The following is a 26500-nucleotide window of genomic DNA, read 5'->3' as shown; positions in this document are numbered from 1 at the left end:
TGATAGCAAGGTCACCAACGTCTATTTTCAGGGCTGTAGACTGTACTTTTGCTGACATTTCATCAAAGCATGTTCATCCAGATAATCCAGCTCTGCTGTGACAGGTGATATGCTCTGTGTCATGTCTGAAGATGGTATGACCCTTTTACCCTGGGAAGCACGTATTCATCAAGCAGGTCCTCGCACATGACTGCAGCATCAGTAATTACCAGTACCAATAAGGTCCCTTCCAGTGCAGCTGATGCACATGTTCTCACTGGCAGACTGTGTAAAGTCTGCATAAAGATTGTATAAATAAAGACTGTAAATGTAGATTCAGTCTCCTGATTTCAATGCATGACAGACTTGAGTGGTGGGTTCTGGTAAAGCATCTTTCAGCAGTCTGTGGGAAGTCCTTAAAACATTTCATTAATAGCTGACAATATTTCAGAAGAGCTTTATCTGTTAGTTTTATGTTTGAATGCAGGGAGGGCTGAGTGAGACAATCACACGGGTCTGCCCATTAAATTCTGGTGAGGTAACAGCCCATATTTTCTATTCACAGTGCTTCTTATATATACATTAGTGGGAGAGGTAACACATCCAGACACTTTGGGTCAGTGTCTGCAGAATTTTTTCCCAACTGTGTTTTAAAATGCGAGGTTTTTCTCTCTGCAGCCCCACTGCATTGGGGATCATGGGTACAATGCCACCTTGGTTGCATTTGTAAGGCTGCCCATATTTTTCACATTACTTTTCCAGTAAAATGGGTCCCCTTATTGCAGTCTAGCATTAGGGGAATACTAAAGCAAGGAATTCGTTCTCTCAGCAGTTTTTTGGGTTTTGGTGGTGGGTTTGGGGGTTTTTTTTGCAATAGTTGTTTCATCTGCATGCGTACAAGGGCAGACCTCCAGCCTGAAAGCATACCTAAAATGACAAGGACATACTCAAAATCACAGCATTTAGGCATCTGAATAAAAATTTGGAAGTTTACAAATGGTCCTCACTGTTTAGGGTGTGCAGCTATACTTGCCTTCTCCTTCTGTTCCATTATTTTGTTGAAATCATGTCCTAACAATAAGATTCAAGAATGGGAACTGTACTTCACTAGCAAACCTCAGTTCTTTGCACCTTAATTTCCAACAAAACGAAAGCCAATTCCTGATCATTCAAGCTACAGAACTACTTGATTAAAAACCGCGTTTGAATTATACAAACCCTAAACTTGTGTACACTATTAAAAAAAATCACCTTTCAAGTTCTTTAACTGTCCTTTTTCCAGTATTAGCTGTATCTTCAGATACACCAACATTTTAACGGTGTAGTCATTAGCTCAGTTTAGAAACTGAAACTACGTGTAAAATTGCAGAGACAATTGGTCTGTTAAGTACAGCAAGAGCACAACATGTTTTATTAAAAAAACCAAAACAACTGTACAGAAACTGAATGAGATATGAAGAATAAAAGCTGAAGCACCATAGGGCAGGCATGTATTTTGACGCTGCGCCCCCCCAAAAATAAAAGGCAACACAGAACCAAAAGCAACCTTTGCTACATACCCTCAGTATAAGCAACGCAGGCCAGGAGAACTTTGCTCTCTTGGCTGCACACCTTGCACATTTCACCAGCAGCCTCTTTACCCTTTACAGACTGGGTAGTCTGAACTCTGGAATGAAATCAAAGCACTGTGAATTTCATACACCAGCTGAAGCTCCTTTGAGGACAACTAAACATAGGCATGTTCAGCTAGCAGCTTTATCTAGCTTTGTTACAGGCCTTGGAGATTACGTATCACCATCTGCACACTTTGGATTTAATTTCCATGAGATGAGCTGAAAGGCCAATTTTCCAGCAGTACACAAATGCCTGCATTTTGATTGACTGCCAGATGAGGGAAGAGTTTTATATTTATTAGAATGAAGTCCATTCAATAAGTAACATGGAAAGCATCACCAAAATTAATAGTTCTTTCTTGCCAATGCTGTTGATTGTCACAGGGAGCGTGGTGATACCCTTCTGCCTTCCTGCACACAGAGGCTTCTGTGATACAATAAAATCAAGCATACTATGAAATCAAACCACCTCTGAGTCCTTCCTAGTGTGCACTAGCACATCCAGTTGTTACAACAACAAAAGACACAGGGGGTGAGATGTTGTTTTCAACACTGAAATATCTGAAGAACTACTTTCCTCAGGGAAAGAATCAAAAGGATATGAAATACTCTGTTCTTCAGTTGTCACAGAGTGCAAGCTCCTACAATCTGAAAAGCTGCTTTCAGAGTGTCCCTGTGTAGTTTTGGGTAGCACAAACAGACAATACACACAAAAATCCTGAAGAATTAAAGTATTTTAAACTGTTTAAGTTTACTTGCTTTAAAAAATCAGGTTTTTCACTTACTGAAAAAACAGGTTTTTTCCCCAGGCACTTCCAATAACCAGATGTCAAAGTAAGTGTGGTGCACGCTTTCAGGAAGCAAGCTATTAAATACACACTTTTTCAATGCAATCCAGCCAGAAAATTAATTTGCTATTAGAGCTTAGCCAGCATGCAAGCCAGAAATTCCAGATAGACTTTTAAGTGTATGACAAACCGAATACATTCTTCACATCCCTAACATAACACTTAAAATCAAGTTAAATCACAAAGCAAACCAGCATGAGTGTCAAGCATATATAATCTATTTCAACAGTGAGACAGTTAAGAAAAATCAAAAATAAAAAAGCCCACCAAAGCAGTTCTCATTGATTTGAGAGCTGCTTCTCCCTCCGCAGACATTATATACAGATAGATATATACAGACTATTTATACAGACTGAAAAATGCTCTCTTTCAAATTGCTGTTATAATTCAGTAACAAACATGTACACTTTTCCTGATCAGATCAGCACTTGCTTGTGCCAGCTTTTTTAATACTTTTCTAAATACTCCAAAGACATCATTCTTTTCAACAAGACCTGTGAAAACTTGGAAAAGGAAACCTGTAAGAATAAGGATGCAATTTAACAGAGGGAAAAAAAAATATACTAATAGCCAGATCTGGAAAACATGCAGCAAAATTTCTTGCAGCCTCAATGCTCCCACTCTGGTTGAGTACAAAAGGAGCCATGCCAAGACACAATGTCCACTAAAATTATGCTTGGTCCTATATCTCTGTAACAAACCCATGAAATTTAGCACTTACAATGAAACAGAACTCAAGCACATTCAATCCTTATTTTAGTTTGTGCAGTACTGTTTCTCAGGTCCACAAAGCTCATTCTGATAAGCAAAAGTATAAAAAGTTTAAGGTAAATATGATGCAAATACAAGCAGGCAGAAAAATTCAGTCTCCAGATCAGGAGATGAAGTTAGACACTGCAGAAGTCTTCAAAAGCCAAGGGTTCATGAACAGATAAATGCAGATGAAGGAAAGGTAAACAAGAACAATTCCCCACATTTTATGGCAATGTTGGTATTTCTGATCCCTCTTCAACCCATCCCCTTTGAGAAAGGGTAATTTATAAAATGCTGTTCAGAGACTTTTGGTTCCAAAGATGCTAAAAGCAAGTTCGGAGTCTTTTTTGCCAGGCAGTGAGGGGGTTTTTTAAACCCAAAAAAAGCCAAACAGGCAAATCACACAAACTTTTTTTTCCCCCTATAAATAATTCTAGTGCAAAGTTTCCATTGAATTTTCAGAATTCAGGATGCATACTCAGTTCCACATGGAATTTCGAGTATTCAAGGAGTAGCACTCCTTGCTAAAACCAATCAATATTTTATATATTTCTACATCAGCTTTAGGATTGTGTCACCTCTATTTCTCCAGCTTTGAGTGGGGCTGCATTCAGCTATGCAAGCTCAATGTTTCCAGCAGAATATTGCTGCAAGGTTGTTATGCATGTTTACAGCCAGATTCATTCTGTCAATATGTTCTACTACTACCATACTCCTTCATCTTTTAGCACTAAGAAGAACTACGAAAGCAGTAAGTAATAACTAGAGTAAGTGCATCTGTGCATATGAAGAAATCCAAGATGAGCATTCCATGTGAAACAAGTGAAGAGCATCACATCATTAGGTATACTGCTGCAGGGGAAAAAGCAACAGAAGTCAGATCACTGGATTACTCCCAGACATCTGTCAGCCCTACGTCCTATTCATGTTCCTGCGCACCACCTACCAAATGAAGCACTGTTATCAATGGGCTCTCTCCATACACAAGCCTGGCAACAGCCTTCACACCAACTTTGATCCACTGCCGGGTTACTGTGTTATCTGAATCTGCAAGCTTGTATCATACAACAGGCAGCCTGGATTAGCATTCACCATCCTAACAGGTGTATTCCAGAAAGCAGACAAGTTATGGATTACACAGTTATCACAAAGGCTTTATGACTGAGCATGAATTCCCTAGCATACATAAAAACAATTCTTCTTTTTAAATCCAGATTAGAACTGAACCTCCACTGATTTTTCCCCTCAACACAATTCAACTATCTCATTTCATGATCAGATCACCTTAGTTTCAGATGTGTGATTTAACATACCAAACACCTAACATTTTGAAGGTCTTGCATATGAATTAGATGATGAGAACTACCCTCTCCGAGGACCAGGGATAAAAAAAAAAAAAAAAAAAAAAAAAAAAAGCACGACAACTATACCCTACTAGCTGATGAAGCTAAAGCAGTGCACAGACTCAGCAGTTCTACAGCTAACTAGCCTTCTCAGAACTATACACATGCCCAAATGTTCCCTTCCCCCCTCCTTCTCTTTTTTTGAAGGCTCAAGCTATTAATTCACCTATGCAATATGTGAATTATTCACCATTATAATATAATATTCCCTTATAATATAAAACAAACCACAAATATCCCTATCACGAATGACCTACAGCTTATGTAGGAGGATCTCGCTAGTACTCAATCATACCAGGTGGACACATGTTCTATTCTGTTATGCAATATTCTCAGATGTAGAATGTGCAAAGTTGTTACAAAATGTAGACAACATTGAATAAAAAGCAGCAGAACAAACAGTTTTTCTATAGATAAAATATATGAGACTTCCTCCAATTTGTAAATTTCTTACTGTCATTTTGCATTAAAACTAGCAAACAACTCACACGTAAATTACCAAGCACCCGTTTTGACATCCGGCTGCATTCAGATCCCAACTTTCTCATTTGTTCCATCATTCTTGGCTCAACACCCTAGACCAGATTCAACTCCTATTCTTGCAAACCAAACTACGTTTAGGCATCGTTTTATGAAAGTCAGAAGGGTTAATGGATCACAACAGAAAAAGTTTTCTTTGGAAGAAAGACCATTGCTGAAGAGTTGCGCTAACTATCAGTAAGTGCACTGCAGAGGTAATAACAGCATTCTCAAACGGGGAATATCTGTAAAGGTTGCTCTTTAAACACAATGTTATCAGAACAGTTTTTAGAATAAATAAATTAATTATTAAATCTCCTGAACTCACCTCACGCTGCAGAAAATTCATGCACTAAATTTTGCAATACTGTTTTCAAAACTGACTGGAGGATCTGCAATTTATCATTTGTATTAGCCGCCAACCCAAGCCAAGGGGAACCGGTGGCTGCAGCACCAGCAAGGGAGCTCCGGGCGCGGGGTCCCCGCCTCCGGCGCGGCGGGAAGCGGAAAGCGACGGCCTTGTCGCACCGGACACCGGGGTGCCAGGACCCGCGAGGTGGTGCTGTTCGACCGCGTATTTAGTGCCTTTGGCTCCCAACTAGAAAATTCGGACTAGGAAAATACTCACATATTCACTGAGGGGAGCGTTGTTTTTGGTTGGGTTTGTTTGTTTTTTTTTTTAAAAAAAAAAAAAAAAAGAAGAAAGCAGGATGAAGTTTCAGAATAGTAGTTTATCAGCTTTCTCCTTATCACCTGTGGAAGTGGTACCAGCTTCATCACATCTTTTTCTTGAGGCAACATTAGGTCACAAAACTAAACTTTGCCCTAGTGTTACAAGCTTGGAGAAGTGTTTTCTTTTTTACCTGTTGTTCTCTAAAATAAATCAAAGCTTACGCTTCTCCAGTGATAGTGTATTTTTCAACCAAATACTACATAACACCATTGGTGAGTTTTCTTACTTTATTAATTCAAATAAATAGCCAACATGATTGAAAATAATTTACACAGAAAATATAATTTACATTGTGGGTTAAAAAAAATAGATTATAGGGAACAAAACCTGAACTTTATCCTGTTTTTACACAAATAAATGTTGTAAGTCCACTGCACAGAAAGGCTTTTTTTCCCAGATGGCCTATTCCATCTGAATTTCAAAGTAATAGTCTATGCCCTTCCATACTCTTGAGGGCAAAGGCGGGGGGGAGGGGGGGGGCGGTACAAAGGGGAAGATTGTATTTTCAGAAAATTGTGGTGTAAAAATGGCAGTCAAATCACAAAAGGTCATTATTTCTTCCTGGAAAAAAAAGGCAACACGCGAAAGAAAAAAATTATACATACTTAGGATTACAAGGGGAAGTATAACAAATTGGAGTGCTAGGGAAGCTTTACAGCAGACTGCATCACAAAAGATAAGAATTACAGTAAAGAACAGTGGAGGTTTAATGATTAGCAGTTTCAACAGAATTTAGAAACTAAGTGTCTTATTGCCAAAGGCCTAAATAAAGTTACAGGAGAATTCAAGACAGCAATTGCAGATGGTCAGTGAAGCATCACATTACAATCTACCTTTCCTAGCTTCTAAGTGAAAGCTCAGAAACAAGGCTGAACCCCAAAGTTAGGGTGAACATGTTAGGCAAAGAACAAATCAAGGATTAGCCTGAATAGCAATACACAGAGAGCGATGTGCTGATGAAAACTACTATTATACATGCAAAGTTACAATCACACCTCAAGAACCTAGTATAAACGAGGAAGTTTTAACAGCATTTTTAAGGCTATATGATTAATATTACATTAGAATGGCTGACATAAAAAAAACTTCTTAAACAAACCAACAATTCTGATTATAAACAAAAGCTGATCCTAAGTATGACTGCAGAGGTTTAATTCAATCTTTTTGATATACAATGGACAAAAATGTTAAAGGTTACCAACAAAACCAGCAAGTAAGCCAAAAAAAAAAAAAACAACCCGAAAAAAATTGCGATGCCACCACCGTTTCTAACAAACTAACCCCAGTTACCATCATTTGAAGAAGGCATGCAGAGATGAACTGACCAAAATGACCACGGTTCATTTCATTTAAGCCAAACAATAGCTTTATGTAATTCATTTGAAGTAATAGGTACACCAAGGACACAGTCCTGAATCACTGGTCAAACTGAAGACCTGATGTTTTGAAGGCTCTCCCTGCCTCACTTACCTGAGTGACATGGGTGGCTTGAATAGATTAGTTGGTGAAACCAGCCAAGTTCCTTTAACCTTCCCCGAATACCCTCACATGTTCAAGTTTCACTTAATGTAACTGTAAAAACAGGTCTACTGTTACTCAGCTCTCAATGGTGTCATTAACTTCATTAGGTGCTGTTTGTACAATGTTTTAAGCTCCTCATTAGAACATTCAAAGTGGTATTTTAGACTAATGAGGCTCTATTGTTATAACCTATCACTGTATAATTGCAGTTTCTTTGTAAGTACCTGATGTGGTGCAAACTCTCTTAAATGGTAAATAATGGCACAAAAATCAGTTTTCACTGACATGTGCTTCAAATAATCCTCCCATTAGGCTGCAAACTGTACACCTACCGGCTTCAGACAAAAACGTTTTAAAAAAAGAAAGCTACACACACGTGAGCAACGCCTCAACCTTTATCACAGGAGTGCTGCAGCCTCCCTCGCTCTCTGCGGCCCCGCTAGGCAGCCTGACCTACCGAGCAGACGCAGCAGCAGCAGGCAGGCTCCACGGCTACCGAGATGACGAGAGTCCAGCTAACCCCGCCGGCGTTTTTCAGCAGCAGCCTTCACTGACACCTTCAGTTCAGGTATTTTTCTGTCTCTTCTCATGATAGAAGGAACCCCAGAGGTCCGGATTGCCAGTCTCACAAGTGCAGAGTCACAAGAGCTAAACCGTGTTACTGCAACTGCATTCACAATGTCAGGAGAGGGATGGTGTCAGTCAACTCGGCAAATACTCTAAGCAGGACGAATATGTACAGCAACTCAGGCACAACACCTAGGAGGGTTTTGGAATGGAAGAAGTTAAGCAAATCAAGGGGAAAACAAAAACAAAACCCAACAAAATACCCAGGTTGCAAACAGGAAGTTTGCTTCTGAAACAGTTTTGAACAGTGTAATTTCTGTGCTATTCTTTGCCCTTCAAGAAAGACAGACACAAGGTTTATGCAATTTAAATCACATACATAGCTAAATATAATATAACCTTAAAGGGAAGAGAGCCACATCTAAACAAACCATAGTTCCCCTCTTGACATGACAAGTCTCCTTCTAATTCTCATACCTGGGCAAAAAAGTTTTGCTTTTAACATGGTTGCACTGAGAAAGCAGATTAAAACAGATACTTGCATATGAAGGGATAGAAATTTCTATCTGAAATGACATTTGAGAGTTTTTTTAACAAAACATGTTTTTATTTCACTTTCAGGAGGTACTCTACTGTGCAATCACGTAAGATTAAACTTCCCTCTTACTGTTTGTGCTAAGCACCATAAATACGTGGTAAGAGGCAAGAAGGGAATTTAACAGCTGGGCCCATTTTCTCATTGGTTCTACATCAGAGCAGTAAGTCGCCACTTACAAGGAACAGAAAAACAGGTCTGAAGTGCTTAAATTTCCTGGAATATGTTTACCTTCCTCAAGATATTGCCACTTCTCGTTCTTAGCAACAATGTACTCTAGGCCTGACAGTAATTCTCATTGTTACCACAGAAAGTTTGAAAACATAACCTTGACAAACTCACCAGATTCAAGTATGTAAAGAAAAAGTTGTTGGGGTTTTTGTTTTATGATTATGTTCTTACACTGCCAGGGGGGAGGACGGAGGATTGTGGGGAGACATGGGGGGGAGAGAGGGAGAGGTAGATGGGAGAAGAGGAGAGAGGGGAGAGTCGAGAAGAACATACATTCACTTTTTTTTAATGCTTGGACTGATAGTACTGCAAGACTAGACATGACTTCAAGGAGAAATGCAGCCATTTACAAAGCTGAATTTCTTTACCTTTTTAAAGCATATCCTGCGAGCATCAAGGCAAAGAATGGCCCATTTACTCAAATGAGAAGCACCCTACACAAATGAGATGCTAGTAGCTTATTTGCTTCACATGCCTGTATTCTCTTGTTCCTACCACAGAGTTTATACTCTCATCCTCACCCAAGCCCCTCAGGCCAGACAATATTGGCATCAGGAGTCCTTCAATGAATCAAAAAATGTATTTTTGTGTTGTTACTAAGAGACCCAAGTCTTTCATTCACACAGCGCAACAAACTCAAACTAAATTTTAAGACTTCAGAGTTTCCTAGAGTTCCAAGAAAATCTTCCAAAACTCCATCTTCCAAGTCAGTTTCCTTTACATAATCCCACCACATGAGGCTCTCTTCTCCACTCCAATGGCTTTCTTCCAAGTTAGTTGGGTGTGGGTTTGTTTTTTTAAAAAAAATCTTTCCTGTCTGGAAGGAGAGGCTCCTGAACACAGATACGCCTGAGTACCCCAAGTGGTTAAGTCCCATCTGTGCGGCTCCAGAAACTGAGCACAAGGGAGTACCAGGGGGAAGAAGGTGAGCATTGACACATGAGTAAGCACAATGGCATCTACTGAGGTGACCACCATGACAGAGATCAAAAAAAACATAGTTTTAAGTGCATGTTCCTACAACAAGATTACTAAAGAGAAAAACAGTCACTGGCTTCCACAAACACGGACACCACACTATTCAGCTCATTCCTATACACCTCTAGGTTATTTCTCCTGTGCTACATTTTCATCTACCTCTTGCTGCACCTGACCCGCTGACAGTTTTCTGTCAGCTCGCTCTGTAAACGTGTTTGTGATTACACCAGTTCTGCTCTCATCCAGCATTCAGAGCAGCACAGAAGGAGCCGCAGCAATCCTAGGTATCTGCCTGTAGCATCTGACATACTCACAGGTGTAAGTTTAAGGAGGTACAACTCCAAACTCACTGTATATAAACTGAGTGTATCTCACTATGGCAGACTAAACATAGGATAGAACAGATCGAACACAAGTTTAAGAGGAAGCCCAAGAATTTTGAGATTAGAAAGAGGAACAGAATATAGGAACCTAGATATAAAACTTATCTAAGACATGTCCAAACAGATTTTATAGTGAACTAGATCTGATCCATATTGCATTCTGGAATTATCTGTGGAAGGGTACACTTTTCAAATGTACAACTCAGAGAAAAAAAATACTTGTTTTTGCACAGGCTTGGTCCAGGCAGGAAAAAAAAAAAAAAAGGAAAAAGAAAACAAAAACTGGGGGCGATCCTAACCATGAAAGACAGTCAGCTCTGAGTCAGAGCAGCTACTTCTTTACATACCATAGAAAACAAAAATTATGCAAGCCAAATGCATAAAGCAAGAACTCAGTGCTTTAGGCTACTAGTTAAATGTTGTTTCCTCCCCCCCAAAAAAAAAATATTCAAGGGATCATAACAGACTAATTATGAAGTCTTACTCTGATTTACAGGCAGTCTTACTCTGATTTACAGGCCTAGTAAATTCTGAGACTCCGAACAAACTGACGGAACACCCACTCATCCATTCCCTTGCTCTTTATTACAAAATCTGTAAGGTTTTGTGGCTGCACTCCAGCCAAGATGTAAACTCTTATAAGATTGTACATAAAAACATTCACTACCACCTCAAATCACTAATATGACATTCTGCCACAAGTACAGCGGCTGGTTTATTATTGATTTGATTCATTCTTGGATGGTAATAAAATGGAATGGTTTGTTCAGAATATATTTCCAGCCATCTCTTTGCCTTTTTTGTTTAATGTCTCCTTTTATCATCACTTCAACTTGCAATCTTTATGCAGTTTCTTAGCAGTTACCTGTCACAAGGCACCAAGGCTTTTCTAGCATAAATGAAAGTTCTCGCTCTGAACACCCAGAATTCATAATTTTTTTCATCCCATCCAATAACATGAGATCATTTTAGTAAAGACATAGGGACTTAAAATAGGTGCAATGCAATTGGAATTGCTAATATATTTCCCAGTCTCAGAAGAAATACTTCAGGGATTGAGAAATCAAAAATAAACATTTTTTTCCTGGAGGAAGTCACTTTGAAAAAAAATTCATAGCAGTCATGTGGATAACAGAAGAAAAGAAAATTATAGATTTTCCCAGAAAAATTCTAACCTTTCAGTGATGTTGCAGACTGAGAATAAAACTGTTTGAGGTTCAAGGACACCAATCACTTTTTTTTCCCCTCTGTCTGCATATCAAAAACAATTGCAACAGTGCTAGACTCCACAAGATAGAGTCTAGCAGGTAGGAGATAACAGTGTCAGTGACAAAGGTCAGAATTAAAGGGCATAGTTTGGTAAACAACAAAAATAAGGATACACTTGGCCAAATCTGCATACAGGGTTGAAGAAAAGTAGGTTACCAGAAAAGAAATAAGAAATAAAGGGGGAAAGCTGTTTTTATGAGACAGCAAGGGAGAGAGTCAAAACACGTATTCAATTTTACAAGCCACTGAGCTACCAATTTCTTCAGAACATGACGAACAAGTCTCTGGGGAGAAGTCCATGTCAGCAGATAGCCACACCATCAGGAGTATCAACTTCTCCCCACACCTGATCCACTGCATCAGAAAGAGAAAAGATACTGGTGTCCGTTAAGTACTGCTAAGAGATGTGAAGCAAGCAGCTAAGAAAAATAAGTACTGTATCTGCCACATGCTTGCATAGGTAACATTTCTGTAGGTATCTAAACCTCTCCTGGAAAATTTTATGGACATCAGGAATCAGAAAGACAAAGAGGAAGGGAGTGCTTTAAAAAGCTGCATAGGGATTACAAACTAAAAGGTTTGTATCAGCTTGCATCAAGATATGACTGTCCTGAGGCTGATCATACAGCTTAGATCCCCTTCCAATAAAAATGGCAAGAATTCAAGTTTTGTCTTTTACACAGGCACCATCAGGTCAGCCCTTCTGTCCTCCTAAATGTAAACTACTACCTCCTTCTCTTCCAGTCCCAAAACAATCTCCAAAATGTCTCGGGATCACAGCTGTGCAGAGGCACTAGAAATCAATAGCAAACACAGTTTGTCTGAGCCTGATAATACGGAGGGAAGCTCCATCCCTTGGGCGTATAATGACATCACTACCAGCACTGTACCTCTCCATTCCCACCAGAAGTGCATATATACATACAAACAACAAAATCATACAATTGTTTAGGTTGGAAAAAAACTTTAAGATCATCGAGTTCAACCATTAACCTAGTACTGCCAAGTCCACCACTATTCCTGCCTGCTCCTCTTCTATCAATCCAGACAGTTACCGCTGCCACACTCAAGAAAGATGAGCCCTCTTAATAAGCAGCAGCGGTAAGAGTCTCAGGTCAGTGTCACAAAAGCCTGTTTTTCCTCACACGGCCATACATACCACCAGTGTCACTGCAGCAAAGTTCATATGGTAGACTTGGCACTGTTACATTTATGGTTAGATTTCATGATCTTCAAGGTCTTTTCCAGCCTAAATGATTCTATGATTCTATGTCGGGCTTGAGCTAATCCTAAACTAACTCAGTAATACCAGCTGTGTAGCCACAAAAGCACACAACACACCAGCTGGTTAGTATAGCACTAGCACAACAACAACAGACCTGGTTAGTATAGCACTAGCATGGGCAAACCTAGAAGCCCTTCAGTACAGGCATACACTACGTGGTCATGTAATTGCAGGCTGGAAAGCACAGACTTGTGGTAGCATGTGATGGAGTATAGTAGTTTACAAGGGAGGCACGGTACTCTGTAAGGGAACTGTTTTGTGGACAACAGCAAAGAATGAAATTGAAGGGAAGAAATCATGTTATGGCTGTCTCTTGCTAAACATGTTCCTGCACTTACCCATTCAGGGAAAAATTAAATTGTCCTCTCTCTGTATTTGCTCTTTAACATACAGAAGGAATGCAGCTGCATTCTTTTAATGAAGGGTTTTCATTGTATTTTGTTACACAAATAGATTGTTTTCAAAGATAAATACTTCAAATTAATAACTTAAAAGCTCACTATATCACTGAAGTTTTCTAATCAGTTTTTAAGGATGTTTGTTTCTTTAAAAAGAATAAATACTGCCTATCCTAAGTAGATAGATCTGAACAATGCAACAGAGCCAAGGCCAATTCTCCTTCTGCCTACAGGAGAAAAACAGCTTTTGTTTACTTTGTTAAAGGTTGTATCACTTGTTTTATGGAGGAGGAGTAAACTACAAAGACTTTGCCTATCTAGACAGCCCTGCATTTGTAGTCTGTGATCACACAGGATCAAGAGAATCAGAGTAACAAAAAGGCCTAGACATCAGGAAATCAAAGACTTATAGCATAGCTACTGAAGGAGGCATGAACTCAGAACATTTAAGAGGAAAAATTCAATTTCATCAGCTTAAATACTACTCCTGCATACAAGTGTTCAGTTTTTTCTACTTCACATGGAATACCTAAGATGATGAAGGGTGTGTTTTTCACTCCTTTTCTGCCTTTTCCTTTCAAGACTTCTCACCTTTATTCAGAATTTTCACATTCAAGGAAACTGCTGTTTAATCTCTGCCTTTGCTTCTTAGCTATAATGCTAATCCTGAATTTCAATAGTTACAGTTTCTCCTGTTGTTTCTGACATTTACAGATTTCATTACAGTTTACTTAATACCAATTACAAAACAAATTTTGTATTTAAATAAGCAAAGACCAGGTATTTAGTCATGCAAAGGAACTAGGGACAAAATTCAAACCAAACATGGAGAAAGATGTCTTCGATCTTATGAGTAAAACCTGAGAACAGTGCAAATGCCTTTGTATTGTTTCACAATCTGTTTATAAATGCTGAGAACAGAAAGAGTATACTACGTTCCACATGTTTTTTTGGTCTCATAGAAGAATGCTTATTACCATTCAGGCCCTAAACGAAGTTTGACAGATCTTCTGGAGGCCTTGGGGTGTTAATTCGGTATTATAAGTGGACTTGCAATCTAAAGAAACATTGCTTACAATTTCCTTGACTAATCTAATCACTGTAGTAATCTTCAACAAACAGAAAACTGTGTAAGTTTGTAGTTAATGTTTGCCATTTCCTATGGAAAAAATGTTTATGTAAAATAGTTTTTTTCAGTTGGGTTTTGGGTACTGAGAATTAAAAGATTGTCTGTATTTAAGCTGAACTGCAATGACTTGACTTCATAGCAGCCACATGCATGCATGTGCACCAATTTGTCCCTGAAGAACTGCAATATAATAATTTTGACATGTCAGGATGGGTGGATATAGTCACTTTTGAAGGATATACAATTATGTTATTCAAACTTGGGCAATTAAGAGACAGGTAGATAATTCCAAAAGTAGAATTTATGACAGACCATGTTACAGTTTTTGTTACAAATTTGTCAATGAAACCCAATTTGAAATAGAGTTCTTGTTCTATGTATCCTTCTTTTTCTCAATTCATCAAAACAAGTTATTGCTATTAACAATGACATTCCAAAGACAGAAGTGCACCCAGATTTGACGACCTTTGTTTCCAAGTAAAACTATCAAGTGCTGCAGATAAAAAAGAAAACCTCCTTATGATGTCACATCAGCATGTTACTCATTAACTGATTTTAAAAACTAGCCTGAGCTAGAGTCACACCAAGATTGCACTTCCTATAGCAGCGAAAGGCTGTGTGTTTGAAGGATCGCACTAGAACTGAACTTGCCTAACGCTGCAGTTAACTCCATTAAAACGATGAGAAAAGGGAATTCCTTGAAGGACTCTGTTTTTCATTCTGAAAGTCAGAACAGCTTTGGAAAGTCGAGTAATACTACCCCAGTCAGCCCTACAGAGAGCTTTGGATCAGTATCTATAAGGTAAATCCTGGTGTGTTTGAGTGTTCTGTATGTACTTGACACTGGGGGGTACAGGGCAGCAAGACAGAAGTGCACGGGGACAAATACACTGGTGAAAATAACCTGATGGGGAAGCTTAATATGAGAACGCAATGCATGCAGAGATGATAATTTCACTCATGTTACTGACTGCACTGGGAAGGGGAGCACTACTGTAAAGCAGAAATCTGTAACAGCCGACAAGGGGGTGTTGCTCTCTCTTTCCTCATCTACTGCTTCCTTACAGTGAAGTAGGGCTTTGAATGTGTATAGCACTGTAGAGCAATAAACTCTTTTTAAAATGACCTCTGAAAAGTCATCCAATACTACCTATGGAATTTGAATGGATTGCTGTACAAAGCAAATATAAGTTTTGTTAGAACAGGGATTTTTAACAAAATTTTCAGCTGTGTTTTGGACTATATGAAACTTTACAGTGCTTATTAAATTATGTTTCAAGAGAAAAGCTGCCATAATCACAAGGAGTATTCATGGAAGTTAAACACTTGCAGGAATGAGTACTGCTAAAGTGTTTGCTAACAGCATAATCACAAACTATTTTTAACAGAAAATGTGTTTTCTTACTTTGGAAGGGTAGACTTGTTGGATTGTGGACTCACATTGAGGTGGAATTCATTGCAATGATGAGTTTTGGATAAATCATGCATGTTCTAGACAGCAAAGATAAATGAGGGAAGACAGTGTCATAGGGTTACTGGCACTTACCAGGTGTCCTCCACCATCTACTGCAGGAGACAGACAAGTAAACATCCATAGTATTTATATCAACTCATTATGAATATACTTAAAGTAGCTTTAGATGTTTATTAGTCCCTAACCACCTTGAAAGTTCTTCACCAAGTGCTGTCCTTAATATCCACTCAGTGCCAAACCACTCTGAAGAGTGATTTGGAGGGAGCACCTCTACATAGTCTTTGTGAGGCTGAATTATATTTCTTTGTAGCTGTACACAAATTCTTTATATGGGGTAACAGCTCATATCACTACCTGGGTCACAAGTATAAGTAAGTCTGATGGCCTTGGTTTTCCTCTTTTGAAATGCTGTTAGGGCTTTTTAATATTATATTTGCATAACATCCTTTATTTCAATTCAAATGTCAGAGACGTAATGTCCAACAGTTTGAACAGAGAATAAGGAATCAGAAATTTTACATTCTTACTAGAGTTCTCAAAGGCTCTTCCCTAGAACTAATCACTTAGAGCCTGTTTTAAAAAAAAAAAAAAATCCGTGTGTTTTTGCATGCCTCTCTTGATCTCATTTTCCGATTAAGCACGGGACATAAGTACATACATGGTGTATGGAGGGTTCAACACAAGTAGGTGATGTTTAACCATTTCTAATTTGGGCAACTGAAAGTTTACCCTCTTTTCTCTGTCCAACCCAGAACACTGGGCAGACAGATTTACCTCATTTTTTATTTGCCACTAGATAACCAGTACACCAAACGCTACCATATATGCTCTGATAGCGACATGATCAGCTCTTACAAAGAACAGAGCCCTTTGCCTCAGATTTCTCAATAATCAACCGGCCTGCCAAGTAGCGAGTGGCAGGGGCAGGCCTTCTTAGAAATCCAGCTTACTCAGCTGCTGTTTCAGTAAAGATAATATGACCATAAAGCCCTACTGTGAAACTATACCTCTGTCAATAGCAAAGATACAAAAGCAGGCTACAAATACTAGACATTCTAATAAGAAGAATGCATCATTGCACACAATGAGCTAGTAGCTGGACTGAGCTCTTGCACAACTTGCTTGTCATGTGTTTGTCAGTCATGATACACTTACCCAAAATCAACCACATGAAAAATCAGGGAAAATGCTTCTGGGAGAAAGAAATGCAGGCTCTATATTTTTAGATACTATTTTCAATACAGTCCTATTTACTTAGAGCATATTTCCCATATGTGAAGATGCATCCACACAGAAAATTCACTGTATTAATGATTGCTTTTGTTCATCCTAATTATTCATGCCCGAGGACAAAAACCAACTATATGCCTAAGTTTTTATATACCTGTTTTCACCTCACTGTAATTGGCACCATGTGAGTGAGCAAAAATCTGCCAGAATCCAGGGGGTTATTAACATTTCAGACAGGGGAGCTCACAGTTTATCACCATGGCAGCATGTTATTCCTGACATAGAGTGGCATTGATTTCAGAAGCAAATTAAGACTCTGGAGCTATAGCTGAGGTGTCAGCCATGCATAACAGATCAGAGATTTGTATTCATGAAAGTATTGGCCACATATGTATGCAGCATTTTATCAGCACGAATGTATAGAGTTGTACTGACATCAAAACAAAACATTTTCCAGTAGTCCAGATAAAAATATTGGCAAAGACAATAGGCATCTCAAACTTCTCTTTGGAGCCCATCCCTATAATGTGAGTCAACTCCCTGCATCCAGATCTCCTAAACTTTAGAAAAATCTCAAGCCTTATGGTTCTGACCAATCTTCAGAATGACCCTGGGAAAAAAATATATTGAACACAAAAGAATGAGATTTTTACTCAATTTAGATCAGGACTACTGACCACCAGCACTGTGAATGTCAAACTCTTACATATGTTAACATAGCAATAATCAAATGTAGGTTGTATATCAAACGCTTGTTAAAAAAAAATATATATATATATATATATATTAGTGAAGATTCAGCATTTACCAATACATTGATATCAGGTAAAAAAACATAAATAAATAAATAGAACCACCACAGGAAAAATAGTACAGTATGAAGAGGTACGTTTTCTAAATGCAAAGTCATGGAAATGGGAGTCAAAAGGGTCCTCAACTCTAATCCTGGCCTGGCAGTTAATTTGGTGCATTGCAATGCATAAATCAATTAAATACAACACTTGTGTTTTCCATCTATGATCTGGCATTAATATTTACCTATCTTTTGCATACAGCAGACTAACAGAAAAACTTGTAACAAACTTCAAAGATCATTTTGTGGTAGTTGGGTTTTTGTTTGGACACAAGAAAGGATCCATACATTCAGGTTTTCTCTTTGAAGATTTTTGGATGGGGACATGAACTTTTTTTAAGGCAATTTACTGCTGTGTTGAAATTACACCATTCAGAAACATCCAATGCACTGCTGTGAGGCTGAGGCTCAGTTCAGACTAATCCAAGCAATCACATTAAAGAGATAAACACACACCTACTGTCTTCTGAAAGGTGTACTGCCTTTATAGCTCAATTATGAGCACCTGAAACACTAGCAACCACTTTACTGTTCAATGGCTTGCACCTGGGATTTGGCATTCATCCTATCTAGCCTCGCTGTGCAAGACATACCTAATGTTTGGTGGGTTTTTTCCCTCCAGGGTAATATAGCTCCTAGTTCTAAATGAGACAAAACACTAAGTCTATCTGGCTCAGCAGAACAGCTTACTGTTCACAACGCCACCTGATGTAAAGACTGTAGAACTGATAGCACGATTCATTCTTTCACATTACTTCGTGTCTCACTTTAACCTTCCTCTCCTCAGGGTAGGAACAATTCTTTCCTAAGTTCCTGGAAAGTCTGGCCACTATTTTTTCTTGTGGAAGATTCAATTTATCCTCAAAGAAGCTGTGCTTTCACTTTCGTACATACTTAACACATGATACTGCTGCTCTTCAGAGACTTCCAGATGACTAACAGTTTCTCTCAACAAAATGATCACCATATTCAGATGTACCGTGAATGTCTGCATGCATGCATCTCTATCAAAGTGGATAGCAAAAAGAGCTATCCACACCTGTTCCTTTACAACACACAGATTCAATAATTACATATATGCATGCACATTATTCACTAGACGCACATAATCTGTTTGATGTCTTATACATACCAGTGCACTTAGATCAAAATTTTTGTCCACATTATCTGTACACAGAGATGTCACATTTGGATGTCACCCAGGATTTCACTTGGCCATTTATAAGCAGAGAATGACAAATCAAGCTAGGCTAAGGCACCAGGGTAGAACAAACAATATGTGTATTTATCTTTTCCTGCCTAGCTGGCCAATATATTAGATGACGGTTATAAATGAAGAAAAATGGATTTCACTGCCATGGGATTTGGTACTTTTATTGTAACTGACAAGATCTAGGCATCACAGCATTCTAACAATGCCATCCACGAGGCATCCAAGGCAATATATTGCTTGGGAAATATGCCATGACTGCTTTTTTTTTCTCATAAAAGTAAGAGGAGACACTGACCTGTGTTTTTCAGCAAAGTGTGAACTGGCTGAGTGCCATCTCATAGGTAGCCGAACTGAACTACCACATGTCATAAGGTTCCTTTTTCCAGAATATAAGAAAGTTGCCGTGAACAATTTGGAGGGAGACAAATGTTCCCTTACTTCACCGGTTCCACTGTGTTTTGCCATTAACCTTCCTCCCCATACTGCTGTTTTGATCAGTATGATATAAATTAAGACAGATCAGTGAGACACACTATGCAGCGTATCTTCTGTGACTACACAGTAAATTGTGTGAAGGTCATTGGTAGCAAAATGGCAGTGAGCTGATGGAGTACACATACACACTAGTGTGTTAGACACTCACTATGAGGAGGGTGACACCACATTACTAACAGCCCAGACATTTTGTGAGTATTTCTCCCTTTTTTCCTGCTGGGTACTACAGTACATAATTGTAGTCTATTTCATCCAATGGCTTCAGTATTCAGCCACAATGGTCAGCCTCAGCGAGCCTCACCATTTGTGGTGAGAAATGTTCTAAATAGCTTTCAGCCCACTTTACTTCATATGCCCTATGCACTTCCTTGTCCAAAGGGGAGTTCATACTAATACAGTAATCCAGGCTCCTTTAAACAAAAAACAGGAACAGACAAGCAGATATGACTTCTAGCAAACTGCTCAGAAGAAACCAATCACCTGATACAGATATCTATGAAACAATCTCACACTTTCAAAAAAAAAATAAAATACTGAACTCTTAATCTGGGAAAGGAATGGGAATCAATTGGCCGAAACTGCCTTCCACTCCTTACAAAATTGCAGCACTCATTACTGTGTTCCTGCCCTAAGTATCTTCTACAGACTATTTAGTACCTTGGTTTACTGCATTTCTTCTGAGCATACTTCAAGTGCACTGACTGACTTGCAGATGTTTATGAACAAACCTGCTTGAGGCAGGAGTATCACCAACACCTGATCAGATCAGGTATGGCTTTGTTTAGCTGGGTCTTGTAACCTCCAAAGACAGAGTCTACAGCCTCTCTGGGCAACCTCTTCCAATGCTGCACCACTCTTTAGTGCAGTTTTGTTGTCTTTTCTGGTCTGTACTTTCCAAGCTGTAAGCCATTTCACTCTGGTTTGCCGCTGACAAGAAATCAAAATTTTTCACTGATTCAATATCTTTCCAAATGCTTATTAGTTTGTGTCTCATACTATTAGAACTCCTATTTTTATGATATCTAACGTAATACTGCTTTCCTATCATACTTCAACAGAGTACTATAAAGACTTACTTAGCAGGTCTTTTATCGCTTAATAGCTTCCAAGACATTTGAGTAGCTTTCACAGAACCTTATCAATGCAGAATATCTCAGAAAACTGAAGACATACAATGACCTAGAATCCAAAAATACCTGTATTCAGGTACTGTAAAGGTGGTATTTCTTTGTACCTTATTGTACCTGCAAAGAAGTACAGAAGAATTCTCTACTGAGGAGAAACATACTCTAAGTATACAGAATTCCAGAAATCACTGTACTCGTTTTCTGCTTTGTTGCTTCCTGAGAAAGCTTCCTCACATTCAGGAATGATGATACTCACTGTATAAGCGGAGAAATATTTTATGAACAGCCTTTATGACTGTACTGAAATAAAACCCCAAGATACACAAATACTATTGATTAAGACCATCTCTAACCCTGTATATTTCCAGCTAGATTGTCTTATTTATCATTCATTGGCAATATCCTACCCAAAAATCTCTATGCATGGGTAGCAGTCCTATTGCTTTTTATACTGACCTTTCCAGTGTGCCTCATTGTGCTTTCCATTGCCCTTCCCTTCCTTATGTCATTCAAGACAGGATTCATAATTCTTCTGATAAATTGAAGAAACAGTCTGAAAAAAAAAAAAAGAATGAAATTCAAAAAGGATATGTAGGTCATAGTCAAATCTAATAATCAGCTGCTAACGTGCTAGAGGAGAGCATCTCAGTCCTTCCTAAGCTTCACCAGGTCATGGTGGTTCAACTATTAACCCTCAGCCAGCCTCATCCTGCTGTGAAACACATAAACACGTTATTATTAAATACGAACAATGGTAGTGTGTATAGGACAGATGAAGTAATCTAATCTTGTCTTTATTCATGAGGCTTCTGGTGTCTAGTTTGGGGCACTGTGCTTCAGAAAAGATCTGAAACTGTTAGAGACAGTTCATAGGAAAAAAAAGAAGTCCAGAAACCACAATTTATACCTTTTACCTGAGGGTAGAGAGGATAAGAAAATGGGTGGAAACGGGAGACGGTTTTTCACTGTTCCTCATATAGAATAAATTAAGAAGCAGTGGCTTTAAATTTCAGCAAGAAGGATTCAGGATCATGTTAGAGATTAAGGATAACTTCGCCTGGATGATAGCAAACACTGTAATTGATTGTCTGGATACACTACTGACTTTTAAGAACAATTTAAACAAGTGTCTTGTCAGAAATGACACAGGAGTAGCAGGTCTTACCTTGGGATAGGGAATGAACTTGATGAATCAGTGCATTCTATTCTGCTTTTCTGTGATTTCATAGATCTTCTTTTACAAGGAAAGTTTTTCCTATTATTTCACCTCTAGTTTTTCATCCTTTGCTGTGCCATATGTAATGTTAGAGGTCCTGATTATTGAAAGCCTTCAACCCCCTCTGAGGCTTATTGTAGCCTCTTCAGAGCAGGAGGATGTCAAGTTTCAGCCTACATGGCATCGTACGGCAGGCATCAAACGGTAATCAATAATTTTATGGTACACTAATTTCTGTTTCTTTCCCCAATCTGCACTTCACCAATTAAAGAAAAACACAGTCCAGATTTTCTGACAACAATGGGTTTCTCTTGGTGACAGCTTGGTCTTCACTTACTTGCTATAGCGTATCTGTATACATGAGCAATTATAACTGTACAGGAAAAGGTCCTTCATGCTTCTTTTGCATATGTAAGATTTGCTACAGCGTATAAAAAAAAAAGCATAAGGTTTTCAAGTACATTCCACCCACAAGAGCAGCTGCGCATTTGATTGTTTAATATAAGGAACTCCTCATTGCATATTACTTGAGAATCCTAGCATTCAGGACTTCTATCACTCCGGAGTGCGTCCTCTTGCTCTGGAGTTGCTGCACCATGCCGAGTTTGACAAAGCTTGGCCACAGAGTTTCTTTCTCAAATCCTCCAGAAAACACAAGCTATATTCATTGCCTATTACTTCCACCATCATTAACAGGTAACAACAAAATGCACAAAGGAGGCATGTATTGACAATTTGCCAGAACCAAGTCTCTGACAACAGTTAAGATATCATGGTATTGAACAAAGTAGTAAGGATTCCTTTTTAGTGTCTAGGCTGCTGGCATTAATTTATTTGAATGTTAACTTTCTTCTACAGTAAATGCCTTGACTGATTAAAACAGAGAGCTTTGCATACCTTGAGAATGGTGCCAGACAAAACTAAAACAGACTGAGCTCCAGGAACCAAGCAGCTCCCTTCCATTCTTGCACCACTGTGGTAGTGGCAGACACCTCTGGAAACGCGTGAACAAAGCAGACAGCAGTAGCGTTTCTCTCCTGTAACTAAATCTGCCAGAGACTGAAAATCTAAGCACTCAAAAAAAGCAGCTGACTATATTTCTTCAAATATCTAAAAGTCAGATTCTTACCCACTGTAAACCAGCATTGTTCTGCTGCAGTAGGTAGAAGCTACACAAGAGTTATTCAACCACAAGTATGCCTTCATCTTCAAAATTAGGACTAAAATAGCAACTGATACCTTTCTAGTGCGGTGAAAGGCCTCAAAAAACGAGATGAAGGGTTGGTAGTCACTTTTCCTTGGTAGTGCATAGCGATGTAAGAACAATTCCCAGGGAACCCAAAACCTCATACAGGTTGCTGTGTCACAGCAAAGGGTAGCAGGTCCAAACAGACACAGGATGCCAGCTCAGACTTCCCTGGCTTTTTCAATTCCAGTTCCACCTGCAGACAGCTGAAATGGGGCCTGTTCTGTTATTCCCCAAACATATGGGATGCTGCTATATAGCCACAGGTTGTGATTGGCATAGGGGCTGGGAAAGGCTCTGCAGTGCAGTGCCAAGCCTCCTAAGGTGCTCCACAGGGGAGCATAAGGCAGCAAACAAAGTTTCACAGGTGCAGGACCTAACAGGCCTGAATAATCGTTCTTGTAAATTGCATCTCATTTCTTTTCCACATGTGCCTCGGATTTTATGTTAAATAATACATAAACATTAGTTAATGATGTCTCCCAGAAATACAGACATTTCAAGTGTCTTCCTTTCTATGCAGCTTCACACACAGTCTTTATTTTGACTGGAGCTAATTAAACCCACCTGGTCTAGCCGAGCGGATACAGCAATCTCACATCTTCTGTGGGATCTGTGTGCCCAAGCAGCTATGGCAGTCCTGAGCCTTTTCACAATTAACACCTCTTCCTTTTTACTATTTCCTGAATATATTGCAACAGTACCTAATACTTAGTTCTTGCACCTTCAAAATACTGTATGTATCAAGCAATGCTAACAATGCAACTGGAAGGAAACCGATTATCTTCATATGTCTTTTCAATCTGAAATGTACACTAGTACCTATCTCCTACCCAGATGACCACTAACAAGAGACCACTCTCCTGTACATACTCTCCCCTTATGTTCTATGAAGTCTGCCAGTTAGGAAGAAAATATATTCTATTATTACTTAAATTAAGATATTGTAACACATTAAACCATGAAAATTGGCCTTTTTCTACAGATGTTACTTTGAACTCTCGTAACAAAGCTGGCCTTCCTTAGATCGTATTATTAAAGCCGCAGACTCCATCTTTGCTTTGCGAAAACATCAGCTCACCACACAGAACGCTGACGTGGGTATTAACCAGGTAACAAAAAACCTCTGCCATACGCACACCGACAGTTTGCGTCTGCCACGTGAGATGGCTTGAGCCAAATGCTGGCGTGTAACTTGAGGGCACACAACCTCCCCGACAGTCCCACCAGCACCAGCCGGGGGGAGGCTGTGCTTGCGCTGGGCTTTGTGCAGCGTGTGTCCATTTCCTGGGCAGACAAACCAGCCTGGGGCACTGCTGAAGAGAAAGGGAACAAGAACACACCTGGGGCGGCCAGAGGTGTAAACCACCAGCTGATCCCCGCGGAAGCTCGCAGTACAGCCGTCCGGAGGCCCTGGGCTACCGCCTGCTGCGGACGGCGGGGCAACGCGCCGGCGGAGGCCTGTGGACTGCCGTTTGCTGTCGTTACCGCGGCCCACGGGCTCTCCCAGGCCTTCCCGCCGCAGACCGCGCGTGTGAAACCGCGCCCCGCCACGAAACACTCAGGGCACCTTGTGTCCGAGCCAGCGGGAGGCAGCGCCCCACGCGACAGCGTCCCGCCTGGGTAACGTAAGGCGCGCAATGGATCGCCCACGCGGGGAGCGCGGGCTGCCGCCGCCCGGGGCCGCGGCCGTAGCCGGGGCCGCCCTCCCGCCACGGCCCGGGACAGCAGCCGGCCGCCGAGCGGGCGGAACCAGTTCGTAGCGGCTTCCCGCCGCGGGCCCCTGCTCCTGCTCCCGGCGGCCCAGCACGGAGGCGGAGGCGGCGGCGGGTCCCGCCCCAGGGCGGGGCGGCGGGGGCGATCGGCCCGGGCCGGCGGTTCAGTGCCGTGCGGCGGCGGCGGGTGCTGATGGTGCTCATGACCGAGCAGCGGTGCGATGCGGAGGAGCCGAGGGCTGCGCGGGCCGCCGGCAGGCGGGAGAACAGGGCCGCCCTGCGGCTGTGAGTACTGCCCGGGCCGGGAGGGGCGGCCGCCAGCCCGCCCGCCCCGGGGGCCCCGGCTGCTGCCCGGGCTGCTCCGCGGGGCAGAGGCGGCGGCGGGGACTGTGACGGCGGCGGCCGGGCGCCCTGAGGCGGCGGGGGAGGCCCGAGGGGCGAGGGGCTCGGCAGCGAGGGGGGGCTTCGCCGTTGTGGGAGAGGGGTGTGTGTGGAGCGTATAGGGAAGGGCCGCCAAGGGCTCTGCGCGGGCAGGCTTGCATTAAGCGCGGGTATCTGTGCGCAGCCGAGATCTGCGCTCCTCGGAGGGCAGCCTCGAGCACGGCGTCAAGCCCCGAAGTTGTACTTTTAGCAGCAAGGCATGTAAATACTGCTTCTAGTAACTTCAGTGCAGCAGCCTGCAAATCCTTCTCTTCCGTGGCACAGACGTCCAGCAGCAGTGCTTTAGCACTCCAGTACTGCTCACGGGCTCCAGTGGGAAGCTGTGATCCTCAGACCTGGGTGCCAAGAAGAGGCAGAACTTTCCTGAAAGTTCACAAACTTTGATGCAGGCAAGATGCAGTACGATGGGAAGTCAGTCTGACTTCAGTCCCAGGCAGGGTCGGGACAGGCCACTCCACTGGGGCAGCAGGCGCTTGCCTGCCGGGGTGCACAGTTCCCCACCAAGCTCCTACTCCAGCGCAGCCGTACCCACACCTGGCCTCCTGCTCCTCAGCCAGAGAGGTACTGTAAAAATTGCGCAGATGAAGAGATCAAGAATACTTAATATTCTTTGAGATGAAGAGGAGGCCTTGCTGGCTAGTAAAGCCTGCTTAGGCTAACTGATGGAAGGTAGGGAGGTCAGAGGGCTTTCCCTTCCACGGGTGCAAAGAATCCCTGCACTCTACCGAGGCCACTGACCTTCCCAGCCTCTGATGGAGGCTTGGGACATCAGGGGTTAAGGGCTGCTTCTCCTGCACTGGTCTTTAGCTTCCTGTGGAGGTCTCAAGTTGTTGAGGTGCTTGCATGCCATGGTAATGACCACAGCGTGAAAATCTGGCTGGAATCAAGCAGCTGCCTGGTTCCATACTTCCATACCGGGCACTCAATTCATGTGGGACTTGCCAGTCCCAAGGATGCAGTTTGAGAAGTAAAGCATCTATGAAACAAGAAAATAAGAAGTCTAGGGTTTTCTCCTCCAAAGAAAGAAAGAAAGAAAAAGTTACTTTTCCCTAATCTGGCATGATTCCCCTGCTCATAGAACTTTTCTTCAGAAAGATCTGAATCTTAATCTTTAATCTCAAGTCTTTAATTTTAAATGGCTTCCAGCAGAAAGGAGGACAAGTTACCAGCAACTGGCATTTTCTTTGGAAAGAAACTCCGAGGTCTTTGTGTCTTTATTTTTTTTTTCCCCCAACTGTTGTATCTCTGGTCTCTGAGCAGGTGTATTCCCAAAGTATGTATTGCAG

General features: G+C 40.9%; 2 protein-coding genes across 7 annotated transcripts in view; one reads left to right on the top strand and one right to left on the bottom strand.

The window, feature by feature from the left end:
• Window positions 1–26500, bottom strand: part of LOC308056817 (uncharacterized protein) — a gene marked incomplete at its 5' end in the record, with an annotated part of 365182 nt that overhangs the window by 297121 nt on the left and 41561 nt on the right. For 2 of the 4 annotated variants that reach the window (XR_013924974.1, XR_013924975.1), the window contains one exon: window positions 5444–6032. Coding sequence is in view for 1 of the 4 variants with exons in the window: in XM_080372678.1 (XP_080228804.1) it covers window positions 15610–15695; window positions 21053–21149 (183 nt within the window). Of the gene's footprint in view, window positions 1–5443; window positions 6033–15609; window positions 15696–21052; window positions 21150–24401; window positions 24538–26500 lie in introns of those variants that run through there. The other 2 variants (XR_013924973.1, XM_080372678.1) reach the window with 2 other exon arrangements.
• Window positions 24902–26500, top strand: part of GRAMD2B (GRAM domain containing 2B) — a 32705-nt gene continuing 31106 nt past the window's right edge. For 2 of the 3 annotated variants that reach the window (XR_013924972.1, XM_080372676.1), the window contains exon 1: window positions 24902–25058. Coding sequence is in view for 2 of the 3 variants with exons in the window: in XM_080372676.1 (XP_080228802.1) it covers window positions 24967–25058 (92 nt within the window). In the remaining variant the exon portion in view is untranslated. The remainder of the gene's footprint in view (window positions 25059–26500) is intronic. The other variant, XM_080372677.1, reaches the window with a different exon arrangement.

The sequence above is a fragment of the Falco punctatus genome, assembly GCF_963210335.1.
Source record: "Falco punctatus genome assembly, chromosome: Z".
NCBI classification, from domain to species: Eukaryota; Metazoa; Chordata; class Aves; order Falconiformes; family Falconidae; genus Falco; species Falco punctatus.
Note: the sequence above shows the minus strand (reverse complement) of the source record. Positions and strands in the feature narration are given on the sequence as shown.